Here is a 22,599-nt window from a genome sequence, read left to right as displayed (position 1 = left end):
TTCCCGCTGGGTGAACTTATATTTCACCGTGCACGCGGCTCGACGGGGTGCACGTTCCGAATTTCATCTCGCAGCTGACGTAAAACGTTTCGGACGTCCGCGAAATCTCGTGTTGCCTTTTTAATATTAACCCCGCAGGACCGCGCTGATGCTTCTCGACGTTGTGGAGCTCGACTATTTTATTTTTCGTTATTAATAATGCGGTGAAATACATTCAAGCATCTTGCACTGTGAAAATTTAGTAATATAATGGTTAATATATTAGTATATCAATGTACATTAAATACTAATAATCAAATTTCCAATAATTTAAAACAATGAGAAATTGATTGGCTGAATGGGAATCAGCGCGGTACACAATGCGTAAATTATTGTTTTTTTTTAAGTTATTCAATGGATAAAAAAAAGATGATTATAGTACAAAAGGGGATGTTTTGGCTAAACTTTAAATATAAAAGTCTCGTAAGGACGAATAGAAGTAAAGATTTTTCGGCAACATACACAAGCGTAGATTGTAATTCGAAAAATTTATTGTTAATTTATTCTTTTAATCTTATGACTAAGAATCCTTGATCGTTTACTTATTTCAGTTCTTTTAATCTTATGATTGCGAACTATTTTTATATTATTTATATTGTATATTGAAGATGGCCTGATATAAGGCCGAAACGTCTATAATTTGTTTCTATAATATAAGAATTTTAAATAACGTTCGCTAAAAACACCTTGCACGTGGCTAAATGCTCTTTATAATTTATGTTTGTAATTTACGAGCCACTAGTGAATTTATTACAAATTTAAATTTTAAATGAAATCCCCTTTTGTACTTTAATGTTATCGTAGAGCTATTAAATAACTTATAAAAAAATAATTTGCGCATTATGTATTGATTTTTATTAGTCAAATCTATTAATGTACAAGTTTAATAAATCACAAATAATAATTTTATATATGTAAGGATCTTATTACACAGTACAACACACATTCCCTCCTATGAAAGAATCAAAGAGATTCTGAAAGTAGACTTAAAAAAAAAAATAATAATTTAATTGTTATTATACAAAAATTTGAAAATATATGAAAAAAAATTTTCAATTGTTTTTGTTGTATCGGACTCATAGCATATGTATAAAGTCAATTATTTATTTAAAAAAATTATATAATTTAAAACAATTGTAAAAAGCCAATATGAAGCAAATACGATAAATGGCTGCATAAAAAACGTTAATAACTTGATCTGGTAAAACGCCGAGACACGGGTATTTTTTTTTTACATTTACTTTCAGAATCTCTTCGATTTTTTCATGGGAGGAAAAAAATTGATTTTTGTCGTACTGTGTTATACATGAAATGCACATAATGATACGTGAGTTTCGAAATTATAATCTAACTATTTATTAATATTTTATTGAAACTATCAAAAAATTTTGCCAAATAACAAATTTTGTACTTATCTTGCCAAGTGTGAAGGTTTAAGCTGTAAAGAAACTTGTATATATTTTTGTTTCAGAGATGTATACATCCTTGTTATTCAAAACCTTTTTCTTCCTATCTTTCACAATTGTTGCATAAAGATATTTTGACGAAGGTATAGCCGGAGGCTACGTATTCAAACATTTATGGTCGAGATATTACGAGAGTCTCGCGGGAATCACCACGTGGTCGGACTTCACCCTCGTATCATCCACAGACTCGAGATAACATTTTCTCGACTGTCATCCCTTCCTCCGCTTCAACTCTAAGGGATCCGTCGCCGACGAGAAGGACATTGTATACCCGTTGTCCCTTGACACTAGCACAGTAATGGTTGTTCCCCGTTCCTGCGAGAGGACGGATCTTTAATTTCCGCGGTATATTAGGGAAGAACACTTCGTTTCCCTAGAGTGTCGTAGTCGTCGCCAAAAGTGCGCTCCTACGCTAATCTACCGTGAAATGAATTATGCTACGAACATTCACCAAATGACTCGTCAAAGGTCAATATCGTCAAATGCTATATCTAGCAAATCATCAGTCTGCATTCGTTTCGATATCTATTTAAAAGCTTAACGAAACTTTTGTCACATTTTATAAAGTTTCTATCAACAGCGGCATTTGTGGTTATATTATATGCAATTGAATTGCTTTATCTCTTTCAAGAGGAAAAGATCAACTAAGAGGAAATCAGTCTTTCAGTTCAGATCAATAAATAGTGGTGGTTTATTCTTCAAAATACCAGAAATAAAAATGTAACATAAAATTCTGATGTTAGGTACTTCCACTTCACATGGCACGATTCTTCTGGTTTTGACATTTCCTTCTCTCTTTTTTTTCCCTTTTTTTTCCCTCTCCATTCGTTTTTTTCGGGCTTTCCACCTCTCGTCGACAGCTTTCAAGCCGCTTGGCATTCGTAACATCGTCCTCACTTGTATAACATAGGCGACAATTTACTTTACCATCTCGTCGCGCCGGAGGCGAGAGTTTCCTTCCGATTCACCGGGTTTGAGCCCTACGGAAGGTTGACATTTCTCGCCTCGGCTCATTCTCGTTTTGTATTGAGTGCATCGACGCCGATGCCGTGCATCTCGCGAGATCTTTCGTAAACGAAAACTCTTCCAGTTTTCAATTTACTTTCCGTTCTTCGACGGCGGCAGAAATATCTCAGGAATGCGCCCGACGACGCGTCTTTGAAAATCGAAAAGCGAGTACCACTTCTCGTCGTTTCTATTAGTTCAGTCATCGGTAGTGTAAACAGACCCTCTTTTGCTTCTTCTTTTTGACTATACTTGAACCGTTGGGTCTCTCTTCCTCTCTTTCTTGATTCTTCCTTTCGTTCCTTTTCTTCAGAGACGAAGAGAGGTGAAGATAAGCGAAAAAGAAGTAAGATTCTTGTAGCTCGTGACAATGTCAATGTTTGCGTCGTTGCAACGAGGTACTCTCAGTGTAGTTAAAGTAGAGAGTCTGCGGGTTGCAAAGGAAGCACAGATATACGTTGAACATCTGCTCGTTTTGTGCGCGGATGTATTACTTAGGTAAACGGTTATCACTAAGCTTGATCTGAAATGAAACTATTTATCTTTCAGGTAGCTTTTGTGTTACTTTCTTTTACCCTTTATTATCTTTTGTGAACCATACAAAAGGAAGAGTGAGATAAAAATAATTTATATCGATAGAATTTTTTTCTATAGGATCGAATAAAGTAAAAAAATGGTTCCAGGAAAAATCTTGGTTGAATTTTTTTCTATAGGATCGAGTAAAGTAAAAAAATGGTTCCAGGAAAAATCTTGGCTGTATTTAAAGGATTCAGATCAATATTGAAGTAAGTAATTAATTTATAAGATCCGTTTTAAATACAATTTTATAAGTGAAATACTTACAAGTCTTGAACTTTAGGGGATGCTGGAGCGACGGTTCAACTTGATTGAAAACAGAATTTTAATTCCAGATGAAACACGTACAGTAAATAAAATACTTTATTTGTATTAAGTAAATTATGTACAAAAAGTAAAATATTACGTATATTTCTTGTTCTGTTATATCCTATAGGGTAACTCCGGTATATACGCCGCGCTGGGATTTAGTGAGAAAAAATAGAAGGAGTGGGGGTAATTTTCTCGCCACTACTGTTACATGCCTTTATGTTGTATATTAGTATTGAATTATAATTTCAGCTTCCTACTGTTAATATTAATGAAATTATTGTGAGTTGAATCGAATTGTCACTGTGTGTGTAACAAGTAGCATCATCATAAATTATAATCTACATAAAATGATTACTGTAAGACGTGTAAAAGACCTAGTGGTTATTTCGTGATACATACGTGTAGAGGAATAGTAAAGCATGTTGTATAGCAAAATACAAGTGCTCTGCTTTCGTATTCTTTGTTGAAACCCTTGCATTTTTGCCATATATCCCATATAGTAGACAGTAAAAAGTTTTTACTGATATAGTTCGTTTATTTTAAACATAGTAAATAATATTTAATAAATTAAGTTTTTGATAAGTGCAGCGTATATACTGGAGTTACCCTATATTGCACGAATGCTAGATTATGTACACTTAAATCGTATTTTTTCATTCACTTCTCTCGTAAGTTTAAAAATCATAATTTGAAGTTTATTATATTCTTATAAATTATTCAGATAGGAGAAATTATTTTTTGTTTGGATATTTGGAATCATTTATATATATGTGAAAAAATAACTTACGTGGTAACAGGAAACTGTAATTTATAATTTTTTATATTTTTTGTACAGATTTGTATTTTCCCACAGCTATTTGTGTTTCTTCTTTTATTCTTCAGGAGAAGAATATTTTATTCTGTGTATAAGTAAAACGAAGAAAATGAAAAAGTACGAAATGTGCGTTTCGTCGGTGTCCAGCATTTCCTTAATCTTGAAATATAAAGTCGTACCCGAAGCGGATCTTGCAAATTATAGCTCTATTCATTCTTCCTTTTGAACCTTTCATTTATAAACTGGCAATAATTTTAAGACTAATGAATCGTTGTATATACGTTGCAAGATGATGTTAATTGCAACGGTTATACACATTAATTCACGAAAATCCCTCCACGATTTATTCGTGACCGCCATTTGTTCCCGTAACAGGTTCAGAGAATCTAATAAAATCTGAAGAGATAACACCGGCCAGTGTCGCCAGCGATTCTTATACGTGGAAGTAGTTTATGGTGGCACGAAGGGGTAAAGCAATCCGATTTGGGAGCGCCACAAACGCATGGCGGGGTCGCGGACCGCCATCGTTGGTTACATTTATAAATGCGATTCCCCGCAATATATCGCCCGTGTAACCCGGCTCACACTAATTCCATCGGGATAAAGCGGCCAATAAAATCAAAAGGTAGAATTACAATCTCTCCCCGTTTCTCCACGCCGCGCGACCGGTAGTAGAACTTTCGCTTTTGGCTTGAATCTAATTTAATTTTTATATTTTCTATCGCCATTTTCCTTTTGTTCACCAGTTTTTTCACGCCCTAAGGCTGATCTGGCGAGTGTACGTGCACGTGATTTTCACAATTCTCTCCAGACATTCCGGAAAACTTGACCGTCGACTCGTTATCTATTTTCACGTAACGAGTTTTCCATGCAAATGAGATTGCGTGTAGTGAATTAACGTTTATTACGGAGTGCGCGGAAGAAATTTAATTATTAGGATCGAGAAAAGGAAATTATCAGCCTTGGAGAATCGCGCGCGCGCGCGCCTACGTAGATTCGAAAGTCGAGCGAGATTTCATACGCGCGTTATCGACGACAAATCCATAACTCGCGGGCAGAAGTTCGCGGGATGCTCTCGTGAAATCGTATACGCGGGCAGAATGGGCGGTTTAGATCGTATCGACCGCGATTTACCGCGGCACTTGGGATTCCTCTTTGCCCGGCTCGGCGCTCGTTGACGCGCGTTTCTCTCGCGACTCCAGCCACGCGGTAACGTTCGACCGAGTCAATAAAATCGCTGCGACCATCGGCGTGCCGCCTCCCTTATGGGAAAACGTCTTAACCCTCACTGTAACACGAGAATTATGCGGAGCAATTGCGCACCAAGATCGCGCGAGCGCACATTCATGTTTGCACTTGCGAGTCGTTCTTCCTCCCGTCTTCCCCTTTCTACTGACTCCCTTTCTCGGCCGGTTAAGTCTGTGGATAATTGAAATGATAACGATTACGACGTAACAGATGTAACGATTATGGAGCAACAGATACATGCCGACCGTTCGCGGCCGGTGAGACTGGGGTATTTGTCTGATTTATGGGAACATATATACACCCGATGGGCGTACGACGCACGTAATAGTTCGACTTAGTTTATCAAAAATGACTTTTGTGAGTTATGGTAGATATCGATTTCTGATCTCTCTTCAAGATATTTTCTTTGCCACGCCTCTTTTGCTCTTATTAATATTATTATCGCTATCAAGAAATTGCTTTTTAATATTTAGAACGTTTCTTACTCCATCGCTTTTTCTATGTGCAAATTAAATTTATTACAATCACCAGGAATTACTAGGTTATTATTGCTGACATAAATGACTTATTAAATATTCGTTATCTGATAATGTGTATTACTTTATTTATGGTAGCTGATATTTTTGATATATTCCTTATTCAAACTAGAATGTATAATGGATTTGATTCTGTTTCTTCTCTTTCTCAAGTACCGTACTCAACTCGTACGTATACTCAATTTGCTCGTAAACGCGATATTATATTAGAATTACGAACGTTTATCTATTGAGTTAACTTTTCCGGTTGGCGATATATTATTCAGAAGTAACTTTAAGGAAACATATGTATGAGCTGCTATCTGAATCTGATATTCTGCTATCGTTTCGTGTCCGTTTTACTTATTCGATATTTGATTGGAAATAGAATTTCTTTATCGCAACTCACATATAATAGATTATTTCAATTTCTCACGAAGATTCTTCACGAAAAAGCAAGGGAAAGGTTAATTCGTTCGAAGCTAGATTTTTGTACCTAATGATATTTTTATATTATAAATTCTAAATTTTTTCAGTTATATAAATTACACGTCACTACTGTTGGACTTCACGAAAAATCGATTCACATTATACGATTTTATCATCTAATGACTAGGTCATTCTAATGCACCATCGTTGTATATACATTTGCAAAATTTGAAATTTAGATAAATCTGAATAAATCAAATAAGTAAAAAAAGACTAATATGATTGAGGTTAGATTTTCTTCGTGCCTAATTAAATATGTGATGTGCGCGCGTGTGTGTGTGTGTAAATTGTTAAAATACAACTTCCAATTATATAAACCGCGCGCCGATTACAAGTCGGACTTGAAACGTCATAAATTGAAACTGAAATAATATCACAATTAAATTGATTATCAATTTAATAACGATACTACTAAGCATCTTTATTGCAAAAAAGTATTATTTCAGTCAGAGTTTGAACCTGGCACCTGATTAACCGATTGTCTGGGACGGGCATCTTTTCAACCACTGAGGGTGTGGTCGAAGTCTCAAAATATTTGATTTACTAATTTAATAATAGACCAGTCAAAAAATGCTTGCATCTGTAGCATCGCGTTAAGGCACGTGGTAATAATTTATCGCAATACCAATATATATATAAAGAAGAACCAGTATATATAAATACTAATAAACTAATTACGTATCTCTATAACAGTACTTTATATTGGAGGAAGATTAACGTTAAATTGCTCGATCAAATCTGTCGTTTGTTGGCAGTTCTGAGATAATCCGAACGATATACCTGACAATTTGATAAAAGAAAAGAAAGTGTAATCGATGACTCCGCGCCTTTCTTTTCCATTTACTTTAGTTAGAGAAGCGTTATTCCGCATTCAAGCGCGTCACGAGCACGCGCGCACGTTCGTAGCTCGCCGGACGCCGCACGGCCGGAGCCGGACGAACCTGCGAACCTGTCCCCGACGGTTACCAGGTACGTTTCCGCGAGTGTTGCGCATTTACAATGTTGTTACGGGGCGCGGGTCCGCTCGACCGTGTGAAGGCCCGTGTCGGTGTGCGCTTAATATGCGCGCGGGCGTAGGGACCGCGATGCGTGATTCAACGAGGGTTCTCACGAGCAGACCGGGCTCTGTCGGCTGAGGTGCGAGGAACGAGCGGGCCTACAGGGAGGAGAGGAAAAAAAAAGGTGACGAGAAACCGTGAGGATGAAGGGAGAGAGAGTAAAAGAGGGAAAGAGGGGAACACGACGAATGGTGCTATACGTTTTGCGGGAATGTGCAACGGTACATGCCACATCGTTTAGGAATTTACGAATACTTTAAACGGGAGTAAATTCCTGGACTTTTTATGTCGCTGTCGCACATACGATGAGCTATAATGAGGCAGGCATGTTGCGAGAGCGAGAGGAGTTGAATTTGAAAACACACACGAAGCAACCGCGGATGCTTTGCGATGATGCAACGACGCGGTAGACTCCGCAAATTACGGTCTTAAATAAAAAATCTTGGATGCTGTTTCGCGTAAATTTCCGCGTGATGGTTTTGCACGTCGATTCATATATATATATATATACAGTGAGTGCAAAAAGTATTCGCGTACAGAGAAAATGTTTTTTAAAAAACTTTATTTTTAAAAAATATTATATTTTAAAAAATATTATCCAGCGAGAAATGAGTCATCGAACTAATATCGAATCGATATTGATACGATGATTTCATCGTCAATTTGATGTCGATTCGACGTTTAATTGACAATTATTTCTTGTTGGGTAATTAATAATTTATTCATAAAGAATAAAATAGACTGTATGTTTCTTAAAATTATATATAAAAAAAATGTGTAATTGTAGAAAATATATCATCTGAAAAATGAGCGAAAATAAAAAATTCTGTTGTTTGGATGCTCAAAAAGTATTCGTACAGTCGAGAAATTTAGCTTTTAAAATCAGGAATATATGCGAAGCTCATTTTTTTAATGTAAGAACAGAATGTATTCATTGTATAAAATTGCTAATTAATGTTTATTTTCTATAAAAAATATTTTTTTTTATAAAAAATGTTCTTATACGAAGACTTTTTACTCTCACTGTATATGGAGTTGGAGGAAAAGTTCTGTGGATTTGTGTTAACTTAAAACTATATATACACAGAATAGGATAACTGTCCCTATTAATATGCCTTTTAGCCAACTTGCTTATTACTAAATTAATTATTAAGTATTGTGGCTTTAATTTTATCTGCTTGCAATCAATATCGGTTTTTCAACTATTTCTTTTTCTTATAATATCTCTTTAATCTAAAAAATGTTAATACTTTATAATGTTTTTGACAAAAATAAAAAACATGTTTTTGTCCCTATTGGTGAGTTCTCCAAGCAGCGATGACCTTATTAATGTGCCCCCAATTTGTGTGCCTATCCACATTTGACTCATTTTAACATATAGTTATTAAAACAGGTAATAAATTTAAGCAAATTGTTTAAGTTAATATATTACATAAATCATTATTTCAATTATATTTATTTCAATGTACACTCATAACGTTCTCAGCTCTAATACAGCGCACATTAATAGGGACAAGCTTAAAATCTTGCGGTACGTATTACTGGATTCACATAAATTCCTCATACTTTTGAAAAATATTTAAAATACTTTAATATTCAAAAAATAAAATATTATCTCTTCGGTATCGTATGCATTAATAATTTAATTTAACAAGAAAAAATATTTTTTCTTATTTATTTGTGCTAGTTTTCTTTATGATTTATCGAAATACAAAAGCACACTAATAGGGACAGACACAGTAATTGAGACAACTACCCTATATTTGTTGCGGAATTTTCGACTATTTGATGTGAAAGAGATAGAGCAACGTTTCAGCTTTAAGAATTTGTTTTTTTAATTGCAGTACGATAATTTTTAATGAAGTTATGAGCAACCAAAGTCAGATTCTTTTTACTTAACTTGCGATAATTCAAGAACAAAAAATCGTAGAAACATTTTTAAAAAACGATTTTGTAGGGAAAGCTTTAAGCTTTCATGGTAGATAGTCGAAAATTTGCTTAAATTTTTTTTGGTCATGCTACAGATCTACAAAGCAAAAAGAAAATTTTTCATTTTTTTCAGTTCGTAGTTTTAAGTGTTTTCTATATATACATATACATATAAATTAAAACTTCACATAAATTAAAAAAATATAGCAACCATTCGAAAGTTTAAAGATTTCAAGCTTTAAAACCCTTTTTTTAAATTTAAATTTTGTTCATTTTTGACGAAGATATTGTATATATAATTTTAAGCTAACAAAAATCCGCAGAACTTTTCCTCCAACTCAATATATATAATATATATGTATGCATATATAGGTATTTAAAAACGAATTTATCTGAAGATGGCTCAATTCAAGAGCCGAAACACGTAATAAAATTATTAAGAGATGTGTTGATTTATGTATCGAAGTGATGCGTTTCACGATAGGTTGCTTATGTAATTAATGTATTTCATATTTGATATATTATAATTCTTACGTTTTATATATAATTATTTTGACTCTTATATGCCCTATATTTCTGCATATTGTTATTTAAAAACGAATTCTTAGAAGGATATATATCTGTATCATCGAGAGAGAATGATTATTTTATAATAACTTAATTTCGTATCCACGTCAGAGTTTGCCGAAAAATGAAATGGGTGATCTATCGACTATTTATTAACTCTTTACGGAATAGGAACATGCGAATGTATCATGTCAGGTGGACGAGAATAGAGATCGAAATCTCGTGGACACGTGTATGACATTTGCACACCGGCGTAGTGTGGCTCGACGTGGCTTTGCTTGGCGACGTCGCGTGTGCACGATCTCTCCTAGTTTTGCATTCCGTCCACGTACCCCCGCAAGCAATTAGGTTCGTCTTCGGATTCCCCGCATGCTTTTCGCCGACTCGTGCGACGTGCCATCGCACGAACATTAGTGCGAAACCAAATCCTCGATATTGAGTAGAGTTTCTCGATATTGAATAATTCTTGAGATACCGTTGCGAATGTATTCGCGTTGACTATTGCAGGATCGTTTTAAGAGACCTCTCAGTCTTTCAAGGATTTAAAGAAATGTTTGATATCGAACAAGAAAAGAAAAAAGGCATGTTTACGTTATTTACTTTAATTTATTAAAAAATTTATTGAAAGAAATTTTGTGTTTATTAATTATATTTATAAAATTCAGATCTGTTGGAAAAAAAATTTTTGGGAGAACACATTTTAAGGATTTGATTAATGGATAAATAATTCGATGACTAGTATCTTTAGAGATTTTTTCTTTTCATATTTCATTATGTATTATTACGTTTTCGATGATGCTTATTTAGTTAGTAAATTGCTTTTAAATAATGATCACATAAAGAATGTCGAAAAATAGAAAGTGAGAGAAGATTCATGACTAATGTATTCAACAGCTACTTTTGCATATATTATTCCACTTGAAAATCGTAGACAGTGGTAAACACCTTAAATCGTCACTGAGAATATGCTAATGAACCGAGATAACACATGTACTGAATACTTTGTTGAATTTTAACGAAGCTCCTCAAATATCTTGAAATTAGCTCTTTATTATTGAAGGCAGTTTTCATGTTGTTTTTTTTTATTTTTTATAAATGAACTCGCGGTCAACGATATGTACCGATCATCGTCAAAACAATATTAGATAGAGGCCTCATTATAGTCCGTAGCTTCTGTTACGACAATGGCCACTTGGCATTCACGTTATACTGCTGAGCCGATATTGTTCGGTGTGCGCCACTGCCTCTCTCACCAAGCACCATCCGCATACGTGGGATTCAATTGGAAGATAATGCGTCTTCCGTTGCATCTTACGCTGCACGCACACGCGCCTGTCTTTCTCCCTTTTTCTCGCTTTTTGTTTCTCTCTCGGTGGAAGGTGCATGTAATGCGCATGGAGATGCGGTACGTTTCTCTCCGACGAGGAGGAGAATCACGAAGATGGATGCAGATTGAGACGATTACTCAACTATGAAATTCGCTTGACTATTGATTTTAAAAAAAGATTTGGTTTTCATTACATACAATAACGGAAAAATGAGGTGAAATTTACGATTAAAAGAGAAATTCAAGTGTCTTCGTCACACTAATGTCGTCCTCTTTAATTATAATCATAATATTTCTAATTTAAAAATATATTTTTGTAATATTATTAATATTATATTTTATTTTAATTACTTTTGTCATTAAAATGATATTTTTTTTATATATATTTTTTTGAGAATCTTTTCCATATATTCGACTATTTAAAAAAAAGGAGGGAGACGATATTATTTGGGTCCGTTAAAATTTTGGAATTTATTCATATTTTGATATTATTGAAATATATGTGTGTTATGTTTGATATGTTTAGGCTATTTTACAAAAGTCCTCGGTGTCGGTAGAAATCGAGGTGAGACCGAGACAGCTGGTGCCAGACACTAATTGCTTCATCGACTACCTACAGCAGTTGCAGATCATCGCAAGAGCCATTTCCGGCGCGCAGCCAATCTACACTCTCATGGTGCCACTCGTTGGTAAGTGAAAACAAAAGTTTAACATATTATTAGCGTAGGAAAAAGATCGGCGAGAGACACGTGCGTCGCTTGGTCTCTGATCTCGTCCATCATTTTTTGAGTAAAGATCGTTGAGTGTCTCGAAAGAAGATGGATGTTACTCTGTAATATGATTTGGATTAAAACTTTTTCCTACCTTCAAAAACGCGTGAAATAACTATCAATAAACAAAGAGACAAATTGTATTATAACATCATTCATCTTTATCGGATAAACAAAAACAGAAGAGAATCTCGATTTATCAAATATTGTAAACTCTATCGCTCTATCTCGTCACTATACTGTTACGTTCATCTCGTAAAAAAATAATCTATTTCTCAAAGACTGAAAACATGACAGTTAGGAAAAAAGTTAGGATTAAGAAACGATTATTCATCGAATATAAAATTTTTCAAAAAATTTTAATGACTAATTCGCATCTCTACATATATTCTTTAAGTTCTTTGGAGTGGAAATTGAACCAGACTTGAAAAAGAGTAGCTTTAGTTTTTAATCTTTAAGAGTGAGATTTCATTCTTTAAAATGAGATTTACGCCAAAAGTTTTAGAGAGTACATTAATTGTACTCTCATTACTCGAATTATCTATATTTTTTAATCACAATTACTGTGCACAATTAAATCGGTTATTATAATACTGTAATCAGCTATTGGCGCATCGAACGTATCTATGAAGTATCTAAAAACTGTACAATGACCGAACACACCTTCTCAAGGGTTGTGTCTAGATAATGTCATCGAAGAGAAATGACGCGACCAGTCGGAGGTCGCGCCTCGGGTCAAAGCAATCGCCGGTACGCAAACATACTCGATTTGCCTTGTCTCCGACGTTAAGCGAAGCTGGAGACCGTCGACGATAGTCGATTCCTCGATCCCTAGCGGAGAATAGTTCATTAGGTCATCGTCATTACGCGTCACTTGTCGCAGAACTTTCCTGCCCCCTCGTCCTCGTGAGAATGGATTGTCCCATATATCCCTGGCGCGTAATGCTTTGTTCGATCGCAGGAGCCGTTTGCCGGATCGAACTCCGACCGATACGGCTATTAACGGCGCTTGCGTCAGCTCCTGGAGGATGATGACACTGAGGAATGCGAACCGCTGTCGATTCCTTCGCTCCAATTAGCGTTGAGCAATTCCTTTCGAACGCCGTCGATCAGTCGCGCGCATTGTCGGAGAGCATTTCCTTTAACGGTCTCACATCGAGATACGACCCGAACGAAATCATGGTCTCGAGTCATCGTCGCGCTCGAAGCAGTTAAATCCGTAGCACTCCACAGCATACCGATTTAAAGCCGTGTTATATCTTTATTGCGTTCCGCTATGGAGATATAACAGTACTCGCGCTATACTATATATATATATATATATATATATATAAATTTTGATTTTTTTCTACAAACTAACTTTTTAGAAATTAAGTTTATATTTCTAGAATTATCTTATTTTAGAATTAACGGAATTTTAATGCACGATACTATGTATACAATGTGTTGCGCTATGTATATAATTTATATAAATTCTAATTTTTTTACAAACTAGACTTTACAAACTAAACAATATTAAAAATCTTTACTTTACAAACTAAATTCACATTTTCAGGGCAGAATTATCATAGAATCTCATTTTAGAATTAATAGAATTTTTTAATACGCGTAGTGTATACAATGCATTGTATACTAATTATGTATACAATAAGTATATAATTTATATAAACTTTTTAACAAGCTAGACTTTAGGAACTTACATTCCCAGGATAGATTTGTTTCATTTTAGAATTAACGAAATTGGAATATGCATCAATTAATTATCGGATTATTTGATGTTGAAAGAGAAACTATTATAATTGATGATAGCTTTCAATCCAATTTTTGTTGGGGAAGAAGTCGGAAAGGATTTTGTTAATTTAGCAAGCCACCTTTAACCGGTAAATATGTGACAACAAATTATGTTGTTGTGATTGCTACTAGTCTGCTATACCAACCAATTATTAGTAACAGAAACAAACTATATAGAATCTAACCTATCTTTTGGATAGACTTTAGCTCGTTTACATAGGATTCGTAAATGATCGTGGAATCTTAAGTCGTAGGAAACCGACCAAGCACAGTCAAATATAGGGAGAATACTTGATTAGAATTAGTCAATTTCTTACGATTTGAGACCCTGCGACCGTCTTAGACTTATATATATACATGAGCCTCTTATTTGCTAGCGATACTATTGATTATTTGTTACATTGACGAATTAATTTGCAATCGTTAGTTTCCCTTGATTTGTTCCTATAACAAAATCATTTCTCTCAGTGCAAGTAGTTCATAATTAATTAAATTTTATGATTCTCTACTGATATATTAAGTTGCGTCATTAGGATCTGTTAATTATTATTCGCATATTAATTATTATTTAATGAAACATTTGATGCGGCAGGGAGAGGAAATAGCGGTAAATATACTACTGTATATCATAAAGAATAACAGACAGATACAGGAGAGATATACATAAATGTGTAATTTTTAATTAATTAGAAGAAATATCCCGTTAAGTTCAGCATTGCGATTAGCAATTATATTTCTTAAATTATAATTATATACAATTAAACTATACAAATAATGATTTCTTTTATAAATCTAAAATAAAATAATATCTAAAATAAAGATTGTTAAATTATTTCTTTCATAAATATCTCTTTTACAAGAATTGAATTTAATTGGAGGTATTAAATAAAAAGCTATCACAGTAATAGAATCGTCAAATCACATGTCACACGCCAATCGATGTGTTTTTTACAATACGATAATGCATACAGGACGCTCGTTTCTGTCAAACAGTCGATGATGATGACAACAACGATGACGCATGGCACGATGGAACGACTGGTTCTTTTTTAATAGTCGCGGTTTATAGACACTCGCTACTCAGCGAAACGCAATCAGCGATAAATTTACAATCTTCCACGGTGAGGCTGACATTTTCACGGTGCTTTATAATAGTAATGCGTCTAGAGTTACTGCTATGACGACAAGACGGACATTCGGAGCATTTATTGCCTCGAGCGCGTACATCTTAACCACTCGAGCCTCTAATCTCAGTTGTGATGTATTCATTTTGTGAACATTTATCTTAGAACGCGTATTCGATTTTCACACGTAGATAAATATTTTCTCTAGCAAAGTTGTAATAATTTAATTTATTGAATTAAATAAAACATGTAGGAGCAATAATGTGAAGAACGATTTTTTAAAATATCAGAATGATAGTTTCTTGAGGTGATCGTGAAAGTTGTATGTGACACACTTGCTTTAGCGTTCAATTAAAGACAAGGCTGGTGTCAAGGTTCAAGGCTCGCTGAAAATCGAAAGGCTCATCGATCATCATCCCTATTACCAATTAACGCTGATCTAATCGTTGATTCAACAAAATCACGGTGCCAATCCGGACATGGCATTTTGCGGAAGCATACGTCACTGTCCGTCTTATTTTGTCATGTATTTACTGTCGATCTTCCAGTGGAAGAGCTTCGAATGTCAAAATGTTTATTAAATAAGGTCGTGGCCATTACGATAGAGCAAGGATAAACGTTTTGCTTCGAAGATTTTGACAAGCATTATCACAATCGTCGATTAGTCATGGCTTATCATATTTGTTAGGTTTTTTTTTACTACGTTACTTCATGTGCAAAAATACTCGTTTGAAAGCAAACAATTATGAGGAAGTGGAGCAAAACACTAATAGAAGGACGAATTTTTAAAACACGATAGCACTCAAAAAGAAGGCTATGGAAGTTGACGCGGTAAGAAGTGCGCAAAAATAGACGATATAATATATTCTTTTAGCATGTAAATTTAATAAATAATCTAACTACATGATGTAATAAAACCAACGTTTTATCTCATATTGGAGCCATCTTCAGGGACGCAAACAGTAAATAGTAAAAATAAAATTAATATGTCTATTAAAAATTAATATGTGAATATCTAAGAAATAGATTACTGAAATAAAGTATCTCAATAATGTTATGTAAAAGGATTGCAAAGTTTAGAGAACAGAAGATTGGATTTTAAAATTGTATCCGTTGATATGGACTATTTCAATTTATTTTAGTTGGACACCTAATCGCGTATAATTTAAAGATTGATTATTATACATGTCGATATTTTAATAGCAGAATATTTATCCCACGGTGATAAATGACGTCTGCAGGCCTAGGTGATAAATAATGCAGTTTCCCCTATTCTCTCGCTCCGCAGTTATTCTTTCTATTTCCGTCCACCCTGTCTCGCAAACTTGATCCACTACCGACCGCCCTTGCCAGTTCGTCGGGGGTCGGGTCTGGAAGGAGGATAAGGCTGGCAGGCGGTTAATTTATCGAGTCGGGGAAAGTTTGGTGAACCTCCTATTTGCATTTTCCGTAGATTGCTTCTCTGTACGCTCTCGTGCGGCAATCTGTGGCGAATAAAGTTGATAAAGCTCTCTCACAGCATTCATGATAATCTACTTCCCCTCTTTCTCTGAGAAAAAATGCGTCTGTCTGTACAGGGAAAATAAAAAATCGAAAATGACAAATAAGCTGCAAAATAAAATAAAATTGTATTTTGTAATTTATCATATCATCTTTTGATAGAAATTGAAAAAAATTTTTTCTATTTTATTTTAAAGATTCTCTGTTGTAAATTCTGTTACAAATGATCAGTTAATCAAATTAATTTCTAAAGACAATAAATCAGTTAAATATAAGAATTGCCTATTAAGAAATCTTTTTGGTTTACGAATATATTGAAAATTGTAACAAAGTTTATAATCAGATCGAGCCATTACCTTTTAGTAAAAAATTGTTTTTTAATCTTGTTACTTGTTCGCTTTGTGCGTTTCTCCTTTTCCTTTTTGTCGTCCGTGCGGGTCGTGGGGTCGAAAAACGAAAGTGCGCCTTCATGCAAAATCGGCCGACGTGCTGCCCTTTGACCTCGTCGGCCAGTCGGCCGACCACGAGCCCGTCTGGCTCTTGGATGGCGAGCAACGGTGAGCGTTCACAGTTAGGTTCTCACGGCTCATACATGAATGCATGTATGTGGCTTGAAACGCTCGCGATGGAGCTCGATGGCAGCGGCGTACCGCGGGCTGCCTCCTGGCTACGTTTTATACGTGGGCGATATCAGTACGGCGGTCGCCGATCGTTGGGGAGAGTGGCTTTTGAACGCAGCTGTGATGGTCTTTTGCTTTAACAGCACGTCACCATCCCGTTTTCCTCAATCTCGGCCATGAACACGAGATCGATCTCGTCGAATGAACATGTCGCATAGGCAACACAATATGATAGTCACAAGACTTTTCTTTTGAATCTTTGGATTTTGTATTTAAATAGAAGATTTTAATTTAAGTTATTTGTATTTTATGTGAAAAAAAGTTTGAAATATAAAAGAGAGTACAGCTGCGGTTGACACTAAAAAATGAAAAAATGGAAGTCTATGAAAAAATCTTTGAATAAATCATTTTGGATATCATCGACCATTGATAAATTCATACGAATGAAATTGAGGGACTCTCGTCTATGTTTATTATTTCTATACCTTAAATTTCCTAAAATTTTGCTATTTTTAATATAAATTGTTATCTTTTCACGTGCAATATTAAAGCATTATAACTAATTGAGCAGTATATTATCATGAATTATAATGACATGTCTTATAATAAGTAAATTAATTTTTTGTGCATAATTCCTTTTCTTCTCTTTAATAAGGATTAAATTAAAAGATACACATTTTTTTTACATTTATATAATCAATTCGAAGACATTAATCTTGATTTCTTTGTGTATTCTCGCACGCGACGTAAATTTCGACACGTCTCTTTCACGCGTGCTTAACGAGTGGAAATGTTTTTTCGTTACAGTACTAAATGAACTCGAAGGTCTAGCTCGAGGCGCCGATGCGAGAGATTGTCCTCCAGCGTCGAGAGCGACTCTGAATCCTGAGCATGTGGTGCGAGTTGCCGAGAGCGCCAAGGCGGCATTGGCCTTCGCGAGAAGTCGAAATCCAGCGATCCGGTGCTTAACCACGAGGGGCACCGTTCTCACATCTAGCACTTTTACGGTGGAGGAAGATGTCGACAAGGTAAGTAAAAAACTGGACAAACCTCGATCATTCGATACGCTTACATTCGCCTCTTAAATAACTGTATTCGGCATGCTGAGGTATTTAGAAGCCAAAGTTGCATCGATCATTGATCGTAAGATGTAGGACTTCTGATGAACAATCTTTTGTTCTTTTTGTCTTCTTTTATCTAAAAATCTTAGAACATTCTCTGAAGTTATTGCGATTCGGAAATGAAATTGATGTATCGTACAATTTCCTTCTTCCTCGTCTTACTTTTTTCCTTTAATTTAAGAAAAATTAATTATTTATGTTCTATTACCTCTTTGAATTTAATACTTGTCGTCGTTAATTTCAACTGTTACATCAGTATGTTTTACATTTTATAAGAACATAATGCAATTCCGAATATTATATGGCAATTACAAAAAACTAATAACCGATTTGAATACGTAAATTATTAAGGAATCGTTATTTTCATTGTGTGCGATTTTATATCTAAATGCCTGCGGCGTACGACGACAAGTGACACGATAAAACGAATCGATTGTGACATTCAGTCGATAAGATTCTAACAGTTACACGCAGAAAGTAGCCACGGTATAGTACAAACCAGTCGTTCCCAAGACCAATGGTAGCAAAGAAAGGTAGGCGCGGTGTTCATTGAAGCGCGAATGTTATGATAACGAGCCGAGAACACCCACGTAGTGTACGTGCAAAGTATTTTCTGTACTATTTGCGATTTGTTGCCTTATTATTTCGTGCTAGCATAATTTTCGTGATTGAATAATAGACTTTGTTGTTAATGCCAATTTCTGTCATAAATTTTCAAAGATTGGTTCCCCGTTGAGTTACTATACTTAAATAGAATGTGATTATTTACTGAGTTATCAGCATATTCAGAATTTTTATCGTCTTGTTCTAGGATGGATTAACACGGAATGACGATAGAATATTAACTACGTGCCTCAGTCTTTGCAGAAGCAACAAGGATCAAGCAAACGCAGGTAGATATAAAGTTCACATCAGAACGCATTGAAATATTTCTTTTTATTTTATACGATAGTTCAAATCATCATTCTTATTTACATGCATGGGCGTATTTAGAGGGGATGTTCAACTTCCCTTCGAAATTTATTATTAAAAAAGTTAGATTTAAAAAATCTAATATTTTTCCAGAATGTTTACTACTTAGACAATTTGAAATTTTTTGGAGATTTTTTAACCTTGAAAATATATTATATATCAAAAATTTTTATGGAATTTTATTAATATTTTTGAAATTTTTTATTTAAAAATTTCAGTTTTAAAAGCTTTGATAACTTTTTAATGATAATATAAAATGTCATTGGCAATCGGTCAGTAATAAGTAGCATATACATCCGCGTATATTTATTGTTTTGTCTCGCGAAATTTTATTTAAAAAATTAAAGTGATAGTACAAGATAACACTCAGCAAAAGAGAGTAGCTCACTGAAAGTATATTGTAGTAAGCCTTTTCCCTATACTATCCTATAGATTTTGTGATTTCAATTATAGAAAATAATAGATACAGTCTTATGGAATCCCTTCCACTAATTTATAATTTGTACTTTGTTTGCGTTACTTGCAAACCGATTCAATAAACTTATTTTAAAATTGCTAAAGAATTTTTTCATCTTACTTAAAATTTTGAATGAAAATATCTGAAAAATCCGAGAATTCTCAGAATATTTTTTATAAAATTTTAGTGAACAACTCTATTTACCCATCAAAAATATCACACACACACACACACACACACACACACACACACACACACACACACACACACACACACACACATTCTAAGCTTTAAAATATTTAAAAAAAGCAATTTATTAACACAAAAATTGCTATTTATGTGATGATAGAATTAATAATCTTCTCTGAAGAAAGATCCTCTGAAGAATAAACCCATGTTTCATGGTTAAATGTGTCATATATTCGATGCTATTTTAAACTTTTTGTAGAAGAAAATACTTTTTTCGTCTATACTGGATTCTAAATTAGTCAGGAAAGAATAGTCTTTTCTAGATTTATTAAAGAATATGTTCAGAGATGAAATTTTTTTTTCTTATAACATTATTGAGGATTATCTAGAGGCAATATTTCGCTAGTTTTTATCAAAGACTTTCGAGACAAGAATAAATGAATTAGTAGCGGGAGATTCTGCGTAAACTCAATAAAAAAAATTGGGGAACGGCTTTTGCTTTAACAGAGGAGGGACAGCCCAGACGTTTGAGACGGGAGGTGGTTCTACTCACGGAGGACCGGAACCTCAGGGTGAAGGCTCTGGCCAGGGACGTGCCCGTGAGGGAAGTTCCCGATTTCATGCAATGGGCTGGACTCGGCTGAGATGACATGACGTGATCGCGACGAAACTCCGAGTCTCACTTGACGAGAAATCTCCTGTGTTCCTGCCGCACGAGCTCGACCAAACGTGAAACAAGACCAAATGCAACGAGAGAAGAAGTAGAAAAAGAAAAAAAACGCTCGTCATTGCGGACGAATCTTCATTACGGATCTCTTTCGTGGCTGATCGACCATCGACTGCGCGCACATGACCTTGTTATTGTAAGTCTATCCAGGTTGGATATTCAGATTGTTTCCCGACGGTGCTCATTTTTTTTCTAAATTTTTAAAAAATCCAATTACGGAGAAACCGCGAAGTACGATGAACAGAAGCAAGTTTTACTGAAGAAAAAGCTAAGCGCGCGCGTAAAATTGCGAATGAAGTACGGTACGAATGATGGAGAAAGAAACAGGCTCGGAGCCTGTCGCTTGCCGTTTCGCTTGTCGGAAACGCGAGCTATTCGAAGGCTCCTCGAGAATGAGCGTGACACTACCTACCTTGTACCCCTAACTGTTCCGTGTATCTCGAACGTGCAGAGATAAAAATCCCGAAGAGAGTCTTTTCACACGGGGACCGTATAACGGGGCGGTCCGAAAGACACGTTGAATCCAGAACGTTCACAACCATGGCATATACCGAGGTAAAATCGAGAGACAACCGACAGGGACATGATTGTTTCGAAGAAAAAAGCGAAGAAAACGGTAAAAATAGAGCTTTACTATCTTGAAGTGCTGTCACTGTTTGTAGATTGTTTTTATCGATAACCGTCTATTGCGGCTGTATAACCATTTTGTATAATTTTGTTTGCCAATATTTACTTTGTTCTCGTGTGAGACGTCATTAAAACTTTTATATCGTATGTACGGTGTGTAGTTTGAGATGTGACGACGATGCGTTCGCGTCATCGTTTCGCTATCAATCGCGAAACGTGTCTTTTTATCGTTCCACGCAAATCTGCCGTGACATTTTCCACAGCAGCCGCTTCTCTCTTCGTTTTCTTAACGCTAAAGTCATTAACATCATTACCTTTAAGCTGCCATAAAGTGAATTATTAACGATTCGTTTCCAACGAATGCGTCATCTGAGATATTGACAAGATTGAAATGACAATCGATGCGTAACGTGATTGTTGATCGTATGCTCGATCGTCGTCGAATGACAATTACTCTCGGGAAATGTTAGAAATGATTAAAATCATTTTTGAAAATCAACATTGATTTGCATATATGAGTGCACGTGTGCAAATTATATTCAATTTTTATTATACATATCAATATTTTCAAACAGAATTGATTATTGATATTATAATTTTAAACGAAACACTACTAATGTTCGTCGTGGAGAATATATTTTGTACGTTAGGTTAATTCTTGATTTTTAAAAATCCTCTTACCATTGTCTTGAAGTAAACGTACATCATGTCCGAGATGTGAATATTTTCAATGTACACCATGTCCGAGATGTCCTTTTTATTGCTTGCGAGTATTTACTCGCTTGTATAGCATATACATTGACATCTATATGGTTCACTGGCTTAAGACTAGGAACTAACTTAAGGAGAGAAAGCGAATTTTATTCCATGAGATGCACGATTGTATAACCGTATGGTGTTCTTTATAATATCAAAGACTAGCTTTTACCAATAAGAGGAGGAATGTATCCTACAGATGTTAGCTACGATCGCTATTATAAACATTCCGTGTCGGAATTATATGTATCGACGAGATTTTTGATTGACGTCGATTTAACGATGATTATGCTCGGCTACGTCATTGCGAAGTGCAATTAAGATGATTATTGTGAATGCGAAGTAAAATTCGCAAAATAATTCGCATGGCATGGAGTCGAACAGAGATATTGAGATCGCTTCATTTTTACGAATTCTCGAAAGTGCGAACGCGATTTGCGCGCAGATGTCGATGTTTTTAATATTACTCGGTTTTACCAGATACGTATACGAATTTACCTTTCGGGAGAAAGTTTATCTTTCGGAAGTGCACAGTAGTTGAGGCAAACGCGCGACCAGCAAGGAACTGCGGGACCGATGATCGAGTAACGAACACGATGT

General features: G+C 35.1%; 1 protein-coding gene across 3 annotated transcripts in view; it reads left to right on the top strand.

The window, feature by feature from the left end:
- The window catches only part of LOC108762692 (Smg6 nonsense mediated mRNA decay factor), a 111,997-nt gene extending 90,260 nt beyond the window's left edge, over nt 1-21,737 (top strand). For all 3 annotated transcript variants that reach the window (XM_018509806.1, XM_018509808.1, XM_018509805.1), the window contains 4 exons: nt 11,872-12,034; nt 17,958-18,178; nt 19,083-19,164; nt 20,397-21,737. In XM_018509806.1, coding sequence (XP_018365308.1) covers nt 11,872-12,034; nt 17,958-18,178; nt 19,083-19,164; nt 20,397-20,533 — 603 coding nt within the window. In that variant the 3' untranslated portion in view covers nt 20,534-21,737. The remainder of the gene's footprint in view (nt 1-11,871; nt 12,035-17,957; nt 18,179-19,082; nt 19,165-20,396) is intronic.
- Nucleotides 21,738-22,599: the final 862 nt, after the last annotated feature.

Source organism: Trachymyrmex cornetzi, unplaced genomic scaffold (assembly GCF_001594075.2).
Source record: "Trachymyrmex cornetzi isolate Tcor2-1 unplaced genomic scaffold, Tcor1.1 scaffold316, whole genome shotgun sequence".
Lineage (NCBI taxonomy): Eukaryota > Metazoa > Arthropoda > Insecta > Hymenoptera > Formicidae > Trachymyrmex > Trachymyrmex cornetzi.
Note: the sequence above shows the minus strand (reverse complement) of the source record. Positions and strands in the feature narration are given on the sequence as shown.